The sequence below is a fragment of the Dipodomys merriami genome, unplaced genomic scaffold (assembly GCF_024711535.1).
Source record: "Dipodomys merriami isolate MVZ:Mamm:240054 unplaced genomic scaffold, mDipMer1.0.p SCAF_8, whole genome shotgun sequence".
NCBI classification, from domain to species: domain Eukaryota; kingdom Metazoa; phylum Chordata; class Mammalia; order Rodentia; family Heteromyidae; genus Dipodomys; species Dipodomys merriami.
The window spans coordinates 29,051,639-29,065,486 of record NW_027206401.1 but is presented as its reverse complement, the minus strand read 5'-3'; the positions used below and the strand labels follow the sequence as shown (position 1 = coordinate 29,065,486).

Sequence of the window (13,848 nt, the reverse complement as noted above, 5' to 3'; positions counted from 1 at the left end):
TCAAAGTATTTAATATTTATTTAGTTCATAATAAAAAAAAAGGAACTCTCCTGTCCAGTCTTTATCCATGGTATTTCATATGACCCCTTCCTGTTCTGTTGCAATTGAAAATAAACAGACTCATATCTGGAGAAATTAGCAGACTAACAATGGCAAAACAGTACCATGAAACAGAAAGAAAACATTTCAGGAATGTAGCGCTTATGAGAAAGGCTTGTTTGTGGCTTCAGCTATGTTCGCATTTCTTTCTGTCTCAAGTTCAGAAACAAGCTGGACTATCTCAGGGTGACTGAATTTTCCTGAAAAAAAGGAGAAAAAAACATTTCTGTGTTGACAAGAGAAGACATTTAGTTCTTCAAGCGTAACCTCAAGATCGATCGGGGTCTCTATTCTGTAATTTAACCCATGCTTTATTCTAGTGCAGGAGACTGTAGGTTCTGAGAAGGGGCCAAAGGAAATCACTTTATCCTAACCCCAGGTGCCACCAAGTATAAGGATAAAAATCAGACAAAGAACCATCAATTGGATACAGCCAGAAGAAACTGCACTAGGCAGTCCCTGAATGTGAAACCCAGGTGTGAGAGCCCAGAGAGCCGAAATCAATCTGCTCATTCCAAAATGGAAATTAAAAGGAATGCAGCACCTACATGTAAAATCTCAAGTAGGGGTTCTGGATTGTCCCAGGATGCCAACAAGAATGCAAACATCTCTCTTGCAAACACCCCTTCACCTCAACTGGCTTATCTGTTCTGTTGTCTCTGCCTCCCTCTCTCTAGATTTCTACTTTGGGCTTCAACCAAGCTCTAAGCTTGCACTAGGCCAGTGGTAGCTAATGTAGGGGGTTACAATAACCCAGGATCTCTTTCCCATCTCTTCTTACCTGTTGTATTTGTTGCTTACTGTTCAATCTACATTATACTTTATGTATTCCCTATCCTATTTTCTGATCATTCCCTTCCCTTTCCTATCTAATTCATACCTTCTCCTTAGGTTATGCTTTCCTTGAAACCCTCTCTCTGACACTGGTCCTTTTCTCTCACACAGCTCTTACCATGGGGTTGAGGCTCATGTCTCCCATGCTCTTGTTGGTGCCTCCACAATGTCCTAAGCCCCACCAAGTGAATGTCAATACACTAGACCAGAAATAACCCCTGCCCCTCCGATGCTAAAACCTTGGTACCCAGAATGATGTTATTAGAAGGTAGTGGAAGCTTTAAGAGAGGGAGCCTATTGAATCATGCCTTCCAGGAGACATTTTTTTGATCATGCTCTAGCTGCTTTGCTGCTTCATGAGCTCCTACTATATAGGCCCTGAGCAACAGAATCAATCAGTTATGGACTAAGATCTGCAAAACAATGAGTCCATTATACATTTTTTGGGTATTTTGTTATAGTAATGGAAACGAATAAAAGGAGAGAGTCAGAGAGAAGCATCAGTAGGTGAACTATAGTATGGCAAGCTCTGGATCAAGTGCAGATCACATTAAGCAGGGAGGGAATAGTTACTTTGATAGGTAAGAAAAGGTGACTAGAGAGATGAGTTGCTTTTGACTATTGGATATTTAAGTTCACTCAAAATATCAGTATCTTTTATTTTAGAAAGGAGGAAAACACAAGAGTTTTGTTTTTTTTTTTTGAGAAAGAAGATAGGGTTGGAGGCGTGGCTCAGGTGATAAGTCAGTGAGCAAAACTGCCAGGTCAAGTGTTCGAATCTCAGTATCGTGGGGGGGTGGGGAGAAGAAAAACCACAAAGTTAAAAAAATAAAATAAAAGATGTTAGGGTTGTGGGTGTAGCTCAATGGTAGAGTTCTTGCCTAGCATGTCTGAGGCCCTGGGATTGATCCCCAGCACTGAAAAATGAAAATAGATGTGATAATGCCTATACCTATAAAAGAGGATACTAAGACACAAAAAATAAACTTGAAAGCCTGTTGGCAAGTTAAGAGATGATAGCAATAGTCCAACATAGAAATAATGAGGCCTTATTTGGAGCACAGGAAGTGGAATGGAAAAAAGAGAACAGGCAAACTGAATCAACTTCATTGTAATGCAAATCCTATCTATGGGCTGGACTCTCCTGTATCTGATGAGGCCATATGAGGGTCTTGAAGGTCAGAGAAAGGCCATTCCTTAAGTAACTGTCATTGTAGATGGAGGCTGAGCTGACCCCGAAAGGTTCCCATAGAAGAGGAGTGAATTTTAATCCAGGGAGCAAGAAAAACAGCCACCTCTCCTATAGTATGTTCTGCACCTTACTCTGGTAACTATAAAATGAAGTCAATTACTAACACATAGTGATGGGTACAGTTCTGAAATAACCCTGTATATCCTGAAACAACTCTATAAAGTAGATGCTATTATTAGCTTCACTTTAAAGACAAACTAATAAGGTCCAGAGAGGCTAAGTAATTCATTGGATTTATTAAACAGTTTTTGTGTTTGTTTTTTTTTTTCAGAACTGGGATTCAACCAAAGCAGTTTGACTCTACGGCTGGGCTACACTGATGATTTCCATTTATTTATTTATTTATTTATTTGTTTATTTTTTGTGCCAGCCCTGGGGCTTAAATTTGGGCCTGGGTGCTGTCCCTGAACTTTTATGCCACAGCTCCAATTCCAGCTATTTTAGTAGTTAATTGGAGATAAGAGTCTCATGGACTTTTCCTGTGAAGGCTGGCTTCAAACCTCAATCCTCAGATCTCAATTCTCTGAGATCTGAGAACCTAGAATTATAGGCATGAGATTACCAGCACCCAGCCTATTTCCCATGTTAAACCTCTACTTCTTCCTTCATCTCCATGACCCTGTAAGTATAAATGGCTCATAAATCACAAAGCCCTTTCATACACATTATCTCTTTTGAGTCTCTTAAAAAAACAATTATGATCCCCATTTTTCAGATGAGGCCTCAAGCCCTAAAAGGTAAGGAGACACAAGGGTCACAAAGCTTGAAGGTGGTAGAGAAAGAAGATGAATACAGTCCCAGCACTGTGTTTATCTTAGCAGCACTGTGTCCATGTTCTTAGCAATACTTCTAAGTACCATCAATGTCTCACCAGCCATACCACCATTTTCTTTTTAGATGTTTCACAGGGTAAGGTTAGAAGAGGAGCCCAACACACCATTAGTTACTACACTGAGAAGAATGAGAAGAATAAGCCAAACTACAAGTTTTGTTGAAAATAGCATTCGATGTTAGTCTCTCTCTCTCTTTTTTTCAATCTCCCTAACCTCTTCCTCTTCTCTCTCTGCTTCTGTCCCTTCCTCCCGTTTTCTCTGTCACCGCAGTTTCCTTGAAATTAAATAGGAAATAAAATTATAGTACTGTTTAAAAATCTAGAGTCACACTAGGAATGTTAAATATATTTATGAGCATTTAATAAATGTTTTTAACATTAAAAAGTAGCATTGGAGTACCTGCTGTGGAATCATAGAATTCTTGGAGGCATCCAGGTTTGTTCTCAAGATCTTCATATTCAAATGCCTGAAGGATCATCTCACACTGATCCAGCTGCTTTACAAATCTAGCTTCTGCACTAGATTGGGTCTCATACTCCTAAGAAAGGGAACAATTGAAGCAACATGATTAGGGTTACCTGATGGGGTTCCAGGAAACTTCTATTTTTGGTTCATAAGTTAGAGTCACATTTCTTAATACAAAACCTCCAGAGAACTCACATAATTTCACTGCTTTCCATCAGCAATCCACTAAGAAAGATGCACTCATCATGCCACATACCCTGCCCAGTGCGGTGCAAATCTCATTTGTTCATTGTACACACATCCCAGTTATTTTCTTCCTATTTAATTCATTTCAGTACCATTATTCTTTAATCCAGCTGAGAAAACCCTTTAACTTTAAGATGATTTCTTATCTTAGGCTTCTTAAAGTTATATTTCTCTTCTCATATAATATCAGACTTCATTTTCCTCTTTATGCAAATTTCTACCTTTACCACTTACTTTTGGCTACCACTTTACCTGGAAATCCCTTAGGGACTTATACCGTTCCCCCCCACCCCAGGTGTGGATTTAATTAAATCCTTCCAGTTATAAGTACTGGAGACACAGTTAAGAACTTCAAACTTAGCTGGGCGCTGGTGGCTCACGCCTGCAATCCTAGCTACTAAGAAAGCTCAGATCTGAGGATCACAGTTCAAAGCCAGCCAGGGCAGGAAAGTCTGTGAGACTCTTATCTCCAGTAATCTACCAGAAAACCAGAAGTAGCACTGTGGCTCAACTAGTAAAGTGAGTGCCTTGAGCTGAAGAGTTTAAGGACAAGGCCCAGGCCCAGAGTTCAAGCCTCACAACCGACAGAAGAAAGAAGAAAGAAGAACGAAGAAAGAAGGAAGAAGAAGAAGAACTGAAACAAGGAGCTCCAGGAAATCTGCGTCTTAGAGCATGACAAATTCCCACAGACACAAGTCCCAATCGATGCTATAAAGGATCATTCTTCTAAGACTAATGGGTTCCCAACTGCTTACCCTACAAAGTTCCCATTTGTAATACTACCTAAATGTGTCCTGATAATAAGCCTGTCATTCTTTCTTGGTAGGGTGATGTGGTACAAAATCTCTTAAAGGCTTCTCGATTTTTTATTAGATGTCTTATTCTTATAAAGGCAACAATTTCAATTTGTTGAACATGACAAAGGGAAATCATTAAAAAGGAAACTTAATACATATTTTGCTTTATCTCAAAGGCACTTAAAAATAACATTTTAGGGCTGGGAAGGTGACTCAGTGGTAGAGTGCTTGCCTTGTATGCATGAGGCCCTGGGTTTAATTCCTCAGCACCACATAAGCAAAAAAAGCCAGAAGTGGTAGAGTGCTAGCCTTGAGCTGAACAGCTGAGGGACAGCGCTCAGGCCCAGAGTTCAGACCCCATGACTAACCAAAAAAAAAAAAAAAAAAAATTTATTTAAGTACTTGTCTCAGTCATAGTATTGTTGAATAAATTCAAGTTCATGATTTAACCAAAGGATCTCCCAAGCAAAGCAATCTAAAGAGTTATTTTTTATTGAAAGATGAAAATGAGAAAAATGCTTCATGACCACTAGGAAACACAGCATAATTTATAGCAAATTCTAATAACTTTGTAAATTTTTCAAGAAGAAATGCAATTTTTAGATTTTTCCCTTTTAAAAAATGGTGATATTCTCTAATTTTATTTTCCAATGAGGAGATAAGGCATTTGGAGAAATTACTGTCAGTACTTTCTAAGGATAGCACTGAATATTGCAGAAAGAGAGAAGAAAAGGCTGAAATAAAAGGCTCTCGTAAGCAAGAGACTGCAAGGCCTACAGTTTGTAAGACTGTAACTCTGTACCACTATCAGATGTCTGTTCTGCAGTCATGGCGGTGAAGATGAGGGAGATGTGGGAAGGCTTAAAAATCTTAGGGATGAAGTCAACTAAAATAAGCAAAGGAATGAGAGGGAAAGTTGAAAGGGACTTCCTTGTTTATGCCCTGGGTAAATATATAGATGATAAAAAGGGAGACAAAGAAAGAGGGAAAAACTGACAGTGATAGTGAAATCAAAAATCCCATGAGTACCCTTTTCAATGACACCAAGGAGCATGACATCCCCACGAACTCCAAACTTTATGTAAGTGTATAAAAACACCCACAGCCTCAAGGCAGACGTGAGATCAGCATGTGTCTGGCAGAAAGCACAGAAGAGCAAGAGCATGGAGGACTGACACTAGGAGAGCCTCAAATAGCCAACAGGTGTTCACTAAGAATCCCTGGGGAGAGCTTGCCCACACCTATACTGGATGAGCACAGGGTGTACACAGTATAGTTCAGTCCGACTTCCAGAGACAACCATCCAGGACAGAGACTCACAGGATGAGAATTTTGGAACAGAACCAAAATTCAGTATAAAAGAATTCTAGAGCTAAAAGAAAGATAAAAACACAGGTAAAGGGGCTGGGAAGGTGGCTCAGTGGTAGAGCGCTTGCCTTGCATGCATGAGGCCCTGGGTTTGATTCCTCAGCACCACAAGCAAAAAGAAAAAAGCCGGAAGTGGCGCTGTGGCTCCAGTGGTAGAGCGCTAGCCTTGAGCTGAAGAGCTGAGGGACAGCGCCCAGGCCCAGAGTTCAGGCCCCACGACTGGACCCAAAAAAAAAAAAAAAAAAAAAAACCACAGGTAAAAAATGGGGAAGGGGAAAGAGTCTGGAAATATTTAAAAATAAAAATGTCACTGTATTTTTCTAACACTACATTTTTAAAAAATCAGTTTTTTCTAAAGCAATCTGTTCTCATCACAAAAAATGCTATATGAAGTAATGTTTATATTCATTAGATTAACTGAGCCATTCCAACATATACATAATTTCAAAATATTGCGCATGCAAAATAAATATATACTTTTTTGCTGGCACTTGGGTTTGAACTCAGGTCTTCCTGCGTGCATGGCTGGCTCCACCACTTGAAGCATGGCTCCAGCTCTTCTTTTCCTGTATATGTTTACCTTTTCTGCTCAGGCTGGCTTCACACCATACTCCTCTGAATCTCAGCATCCTCACTAATCAGAGAGCAGGCATGCACCACTAGTACCCACAGATAATTTTACATGTCAATTTAAAAAACAAGAAACTGAAAAAAAAAAACATGATTAGAACCAAGTTTCCTTTTGAAAGTTCCAAAAAACTAATTGCACAACAAAATGAACAGAATAGTATAGTAGTAGTACTGTATAGTAGTGTTGTAGTAGTAGTGAGACCTTATACAGACTTCTTATAAAAATCAAGAAAATAGCAGCTGGGTATGTGGACACATGCCAGTAATCCCAGATACTATTTTTTTACACGAACTTGAAATGGGTTCTTGAACTTGAACTAGAAATATATGCAAAATGTGTGCTAGACAACAGTAAATTAGAGACAGACTGTCCAAGCCAATTGAAACATCAATGAGCCATATAAATTCAGTACCAATAAAAAGTTACCTAACATATGTACTTACCTCCCAAAGTTCATAGAGCTCTGTTCTGAGGTCCTCTGGTAGAAGCTGGGTTATCTGTTTCATAGCTTCCTGAAATAACATTATTTTCATTATGTTTATATTTATCTAAGTCTACAAAAGCCAAATAAGAGGTTCACAGGCCCCCAAAGTGACAAGAATAAAAATTTTACAGATTCTATCCACTTACAGTTAACCAAATTTATCAACGACTTGTTTTCCAAGTAACATTTGTTTTGAACAGCTTATTCAACTAGAGATATAGCCTCACACCACCTTTAGTAGCTTGAAATTGATTCTGTATTTGAACTATTCCTTATTTTTACTCTCAGCAAATTACTTGAGAAAATACTTTGCATTTTTGTAAGTTAAAAGTGTCACTATAAAGATACTTTTCTCTAAACTATTCTAGAAACACAAGTTTACCCATTCCTTTTGTTTGAATGACATGTATAAAAATAACAAAACTGAAACTCTCTGCACAGAAACACAAAAGCCATGCTCTGACAAGGATTACTTCCCTGCTCTAAATGATGCTGCCAGCACCTAACGCAGAGATCTCCATGTGGTCTGAACAAGACAAAACAGAAGTGAACCATCACCACCCCTGCTAGATACTACCTTCCTGTAAATGCAACACCTGTCATTCTCACACAGCCCTGATGGAGCTGAGTAGGGTAATAGTTAGCTGCAGACTTTCAATCCTGATCAGATTTTTAAGCCAGGCTTGGCAATCACCAAGCTGTCGAGTCCAGGGCCAGTTACTTAACCTCTTAGTCCTGCTGTTTTTTCATTTGTTTATAAAAGAATACCTTCATAGCATTGTGGTGGTGATTATTAATGTGTGTGTATATAAATATATGTATATATAAAGTACTTATAACTTGGCACAAATAAGATCTTTATAAATGTTCATCGTAATTTTCATTTTCTCCATCCTGCTATAACGTCATCTTTTTTTCCTCTTACCTTGTGGTTCTTTAGCCACTTTAACACACAGATATATACATGGAATGACTCTGACTTCCATTTTAATATTTCCCCTTTGCAAAGGCATATAACCCACACCTTTTCTATGTTGAAGTCTCTAGGCTCAGACTCCTAATTCTGTAAGGCACATCGATCAGTTCAGGTTATAATAAAAATTACCTGATCATGTTTAGGAAGGGAGCCAGACTCAAGCATTGCTTTTGGCTTCCTTCTTTGGATTTATCATTTATGCTCTCATTATATATTCTGCTTTATCCTTAATGGTAGTCTTCTAAAACAATCACCCAGTTTATTAAGCATTTTTCTTCTTCCTTTTTTTCCTTCAGTTTAAAGGAGACTGATGTATCTGCTAGCCTCTGGGCAAATGACTCTTCCCGGATCTCATTATGTATGTCCACCTCAGGCCAAGAAATCCTGTTTAATTATCTTAGTGCAAGGTTCAGAAAGCTGAGTCTTATTCATCAACATCATCTGCATAGAGCATTGTTCACCTGCCAAATCTTCCTATCTGTTCCCAAATCCTGACCAGCAGCAGGAACAGGCAATGGAGCACCAGTGCTTTCCAAGCCCTTGCCTTCTTGGCCAAGAACTTGATGTTCTCTAAGACATTTCCCTTATCCCTCCTGCCTATGATATTTATTCCTCTGTTAATCAGAAGGAGTAGGCAGCAGTCAGAAGTCTTAATGAGGCCAGAAAGGTTTTCACACTAGCCAACATCTGACCACATCCACAAGGACAGCAGCAGATTTCTCAGTTCTCTGGGTGCATCCATGGAGCAACCCTGGCCAGGATTCTGCTTCTATCTGAACACTGGTAGGTCTTCCTCACCTGCAGTGGCTGGAGATTCTTGATGGTGGTTCTACTCCAGAAGGCTCTGACTTATTTCTCTATGGAACACACACTCTCTAGAGGGGTAGGCTGTCTTTTCTTCTTCCACTCAGGCACAATGCCCCATGTCATCTCATGTTAAGGTCTTTGATGATCCTCTGGTAATTCAGTATGATTTGTCCCCTACCACACCATCTATTTTCTGTATGTCATCATTTATGACACATCCTCCTCTGGTTCAGGTGCCAATTGCCTTCTGCAACTCCAAATCTACATTGCTTGTAGAGGGCATTAATTCATCCACTCAGCCTAAGAATTCTTGATTCCTAACAGTTTAATTCGTATACAAAAATAGTTCCTATACTTCTTCCCTTTCTCCTATCATACTGGCCAACCTAGTTTGGACCTGTATTTTTGCAGGAAGAGAAATGCATTCTTCATGTTTCCTTTAAGATTGATCACATTTTAGGGTAGGTTGGAACTTTTAAATTAAAACTCAATTTCTTTGTGGATCCTCTTGCCTCTAGGAGGGAAAAAAAAAGACTATTGCCTACTGAATTCTATTCTCCATCAGCTCTGAGAACCTTGTTAAGTCTACCTACACTGTAAAACTACCACAATAAACACTTTTACTAAGCAGTTTAGGATCAACCTCTAAGTCCTACAATAAAAGTAGCTCACAATAGTCCCTGAACTGGAAACCAGTACTATTTTTCAAAAGCCTTCTTAAATTTTCATCACCTGCTTCAAAAATGTCTTTCCTAAGCCAGGCACTGGTGGCTTATGCCTATAATCCTAGCTGCTAAGGAGGCTGAGATCTGAGGATCTCAAATCAGCCCAGCCAGAAGTGGATCTGTGGCTTAAGTGGTAGAGCACTAGCCTTAAACAGAAAAGCTCAGGGACAGAGCCCAGGCCCTGAGTTCAAGCCTCAGGACTGGCATATATGCATACATGAATGTCTTCCCTTTTGGCACTAGGTTCTGAGTTTAGAGCTTACAATGACAATGAATATTTTATCATTACCTACACATATACAAAGCATGCAAATCAATTTTTCTTTACTTACCTTCCAACAACTAAGTTAAAGGATTACATTTAAAATTCACCAAATAATAAAAATGATTATATTCTTGATTAAGCTCTAAAAAACTAGTGTGGAATTCTTACAAATAATTTATGTCCTGATTATTTCCATTAAGATAATGAACACCATGTTTGTGAATGTGTGAATGTGTGTGTGTATGTGTGTGTGTATGTATATCCACATACTAGTGAGAACTGAAGCCTTATATTAACCTAACTGTATGTCCTTGAGTTCAAAAGGTATACATTCTTATTCTTGTATGAAAGGTTGAGAATAGCAAAGCCCAATTTTCTAATTACTCCAGGAAATTTCCACTTGTGGAAAGGTAAGGCTATAAACCATCTGAAACAGTAAACTTACTCTTCAAATCTCTCTGTAAGGCCTTCCCTCACTATCCTAGCCAATGACCCAAACCTATTGAGTCTGAAACTCTATGCCATCCCAGCTAGTTGCCTATCATCTTAGAAGATCCATTTCCATATTCACTAGCTAGGCCCTTAAAACTCTAAACATATTCTGACTGACTCTCATTCCTAAGACACCAGCACTGAGGGTGGCTAAGTGGGACCTTCTTTACTACAAATATGTCTGATGAACCAACAAGTTCTCTTAGTGGTCTTTTACAGAGTCAACAATCCACACTGACCTCTTCTCGCCTATGTTTCTCTTCTTTGGGGACGTTATCTGCTGGTGCTATGTCCCCAACGATGCATTCTGCCATATCGTGAACCAGGGCTAGGCGTATACATCTGACCAGGCAAGAAATGTTGAATAATTACACAGAATTATATTCACTACAAGGTATTTTTTCTACACCATTTTGAAATTATGTAATATATTTTTACTACCCTCACAGAATATTTTAATACAAAATTTTCCAAAGTAATTATATTCTACCAGCCTACATCAGTTCTGAACCAAAACATGACTATTCAACACAATATATGAGTGTGCAGGGAACACTGTATTTGCTTTTTTCTCACTTCATTTGTGTTTGCCAAAAATCTCCTCAAATCAGAACTGTTGCTGAGTAACTTCCCAGGCTCCCTAACAAACCTTTAACTGCAATTAAATTGATGTCCTTCTCATACTCCTTTATTTTCCTACCTGTCAGGGCTTTACCCTTTTCACTGAACCTGTACTTCTTTACCTGCATTAACCCTTTGGAGCTCAACTCAAGTGCCTCCTCCTCCATGAAACCAACCAAGCCAAGGTGATAGCGCCTCTTATTATAATACCTTGCTAGTTTTCTACTCTAAATTTACTTTTACAGAAGTCATTTCTGACCTGTTATAATTCATTACTGTGTGACTGAAGTTCTCTTCCCATGCTCCAAAAGCATTTTAAACACTTGTTCATTAACTGAAGGAGAGAATGCCCCTTTCTCAACTACATCCTGTATATACAATTCCAAAATGTCATTTTGCAAATGGATACTACTATTCTCAAAAGAACCTAGGTAAAAGTAAATAGCATATAAAACAATAGAAGAATTTTAGAATCTAATAACATAGAAGTGGTGGAAAGCCAGAAGTGTCGCAGTAGGCCAAGTGGTAGAGTGCTAGGCCTGAGCAAAAGAAGCTCAGGGACAGTACCCAAGCCATGAGTTCAAGCCCCAGGACTGGCAATTAAAAAAAAAACAAAAACAAAAAAACTCAAGCAATCAACTCAAGAGTTCCCCTTTCTCTCATCCTGAATCTGTGTGGTTGGGTTCAAATTCTATTTCTTGACACATAAACTATTAAGAAGAAAGAAGTCTCAAACACAATGGTGTACACCCACAGACATCAAAAGCCTTAGAGCTCACCGGTCTTTGTTAAGGTGGTTATCTTTGGTGACCATAGCCATAATCGCCATCCGGTACATGTGATCCGAGACACTCTCTGGATTTTTCACATTTCTGTATACCCAACCTGTCCGTGGGACTCTCTGACAAATACAAAGAAGAAAACGGTTAAAATAACAACTGTTTTAACTAAGCTGTGCTCTTCAAGAAACGTCCATTGTCGTGATTTCAGAAGGCTTTACTAAAGTAACCGAAAGGATCAACATCTGAAATGAAACAAACTAGTGAGCTCAGAGTGAAAAAAGTGGACCAGCATAAAGTAATTTACAAGTATAGAAAAACTCTTGACACTGAAACATAATTATGGCCTACCCATTATCTATTATCTATCTGAAGCGTAATTATGGCCTACCCATTATCTATCTATCTGTCTGTCTATCTGTCTGTCTGTCTGTCTATCCATCCATGGCTTTTAGAAATAAGGATTTCCTTAACTACCATCGCGGTAGCCTCTGCCTTTCTATCCTACACAAATTAAGGAAGAAGTTCTGGGTGCAGGCTGTGACCCTGGACCCGTGACGAGGTCTGAGTCCCGCGGAGCCGGAGCGAAGCGCTTCCCCGGGGTGGCCGGGCGGAGCGCAGGGGCGCGGGGACTCGCGCGGGGGACGCTGCGCGGCCTCGGCCTGGCCACGCGGAGGGCGGGACGGGAGGCGGGGGGGGGGGGGGGAGGGGGAGCCATCTCTGGAATTACCTCCAGATAACCCCAAGGGGGCCCAGCCCCCACCGGCTGCGGACCGGGGCGGGCGGGGGTGCGGGGGGAAAGCCGGGGTACCGGGGCTGACCCCGGGCCCGAGGTCCCGCGACCCCGCCGGCCCCAACCTGCGGCGGGCCGCGCGGCCCCCTGCAAGCTCCCGGCCCCAGGTCCGGGCCGGCGGAGCCCCAGGCCCCGGAAGGCCTCGGCCTCCCCTGAGCGCCCGCCCGGCCCCCGGCTGCTTTCGGCCCGCCCGCCAGCTCACCTTGAGCTGCCCCACCAGCCGCAGAAACTGCAGCAGGGGGCGGGCCCCGAGAACTGACGGGGCCGACGCCATGCGGCCCCCGAGCACGCGGGCCGAGTGGGCCGCCGCGCTGATCGGAGTTCCAGCGGCCTCCGCCCCTCCCCGCACCCCTCTCCGCCTCCCCCGGGCTCCCTCCCTCCCCCTCCTCTCTTTCCCTCCTTCTCTCCCCTCCCCCTTCCTGCTTTGTCCCCTCCCCCAGCTCCCTTTTTACTTCCCCTCCCCCTTCCTCCCTCCCTCTTCTTTCCCCTCCCCTTCCTGTCTTACCTCCTCTTTCACCTTCCCTCTTCTCTCCCCCTCCCCTGCTCTTCTCTTTCCTCCTCCCCCTACCCTCCTTCTCCTTCTCCTTCCTCCCCTCCCTGCACTTTCCCCCCTCTTTCTCTTCTTTCACCTCCCCCTCCTTCCCTCCCTCCTTCCTCTGCCCACTCCTTCCCTCCTTCCCTCCCCTCTTCCCTTCCTCCTCCTTCTCAAATCCCCCGCCCCCTGCTTCTAACATCCTCACTTCCTCAGGCTGGTTTTCTCTAGTCCTTCTGTCCAAGTGCCCTGGCCTGGGTGACTGCCACTCTGGCCTTGTGTTTTACTATCGTTGACAAACACAATGCTTGACTTTACAAACTAGGCAGATCTGTGTTTACTAAACTCCACAACTCCACTTAACTGATTCTATCCAACTTCTACAGGGATTGCAGTTCCATAGTGTGTATGGGGGGGGGGGGGGCAGTTTCAGGGGCTGGAAGAAGGAACATGCTATATTAGATCCTAAGTTTGCCTTTTAGGAAGGATCTCAGGGCCTTTCCATGTGTAGCAGCAGCGACCCTGGAAGAAGGTAAGGAACTCTATCTCAAAGCAAGAAATCTACAAGCATTTTAGCAGAAGGACCACTGGATTTTAATGGAATCAAGGAAGACCCCGAGGCAGAGGCTGCCCTTCCTAGCAGAGGATTCGTCAGCATTTGGTGTTGGGGAGGTGTAGTGTTTTAGTGAGTTTTTTGTTTTTTGTTGTTTTGGGGTTTTTTTTGTTTATTATTGTTTTTGCTGGTCTTGAGGCTTGAATTCAGGGTCTGCTAGGCTCTGTCTCTAAGCTGCTTTTGCTCAAGGCTGGTGCTCTACCACTTGAGCCACAGCTCCACTGCTAGTTGTGTTG

The 13,848-nt window shown here is 41.6% G+C and overlaps 1 protein-coding gene across 2 annotated transcripts; it reads right to left on the bottom strand.

Annotated features, from left to right (window-relative positions):
• On the bottom strand, positions 1-12,811 carry Hddc2 (HD domain containing 2). 2 transcript variants are annotated; one of them, XM_070010484.1, is made up of 6 exons: positions 12,670-12,811; positions 11,675-11,796; positions 10,514-10,616; positions 6,969-7,037; positions 3,418-3,556; positions 1-299 (listed from the first exon to the last, which is right to left on the bottom strand). In XM_070010484.1, the coding sequence occupies exons 1-6, from the start codon at positions 12,739-12,741 to the stop codon at positions 202-204; spliced, it is 603 nt and encodes a 200-aa protein (XP_069866585.1). In that variant the 5' UTR covers positions 12,742-12,811; the 3' UTR covers positions 1-201. The 2 variants fall into 2 exon arrangements, with proteins under 2 accessions (XP_069866585.1, XP_069866586.1); XM_070010485.1 differs by lacking the exon at positions 12,670-12,811 and adding an exon at positions 12,152-12,239.
• Between the last annotated feature and the right edge of the window lie 1,037 nt (positions 12,812-13,848).

Excerpts from the sequence above, each read along its gene's own strand:
- Hddc2 (XM_070010484.1), bottom strand. The coding sequence starts at position 12,741 with ATGGCGTCGGCCCCGTCAGTTCTCGGGGCCCGCCCCCTGCTGCAGTTT. Across the intron at positions 3,557-6,968 it reads AGCTCTATGAACTTTGGGAG|GAGTATGAGACCCAATCTAG; the intron begins GTAAGTACATAT and ends TCCCTTTCTTAG. Across the intron at positions 300-3,417 it reads ATTCTATGATTCCACAGCAG|GAAAATTCAGTCACCCTGAG; the intron begins GTACTCCAATGC and ends CCTTTTTTTCAG.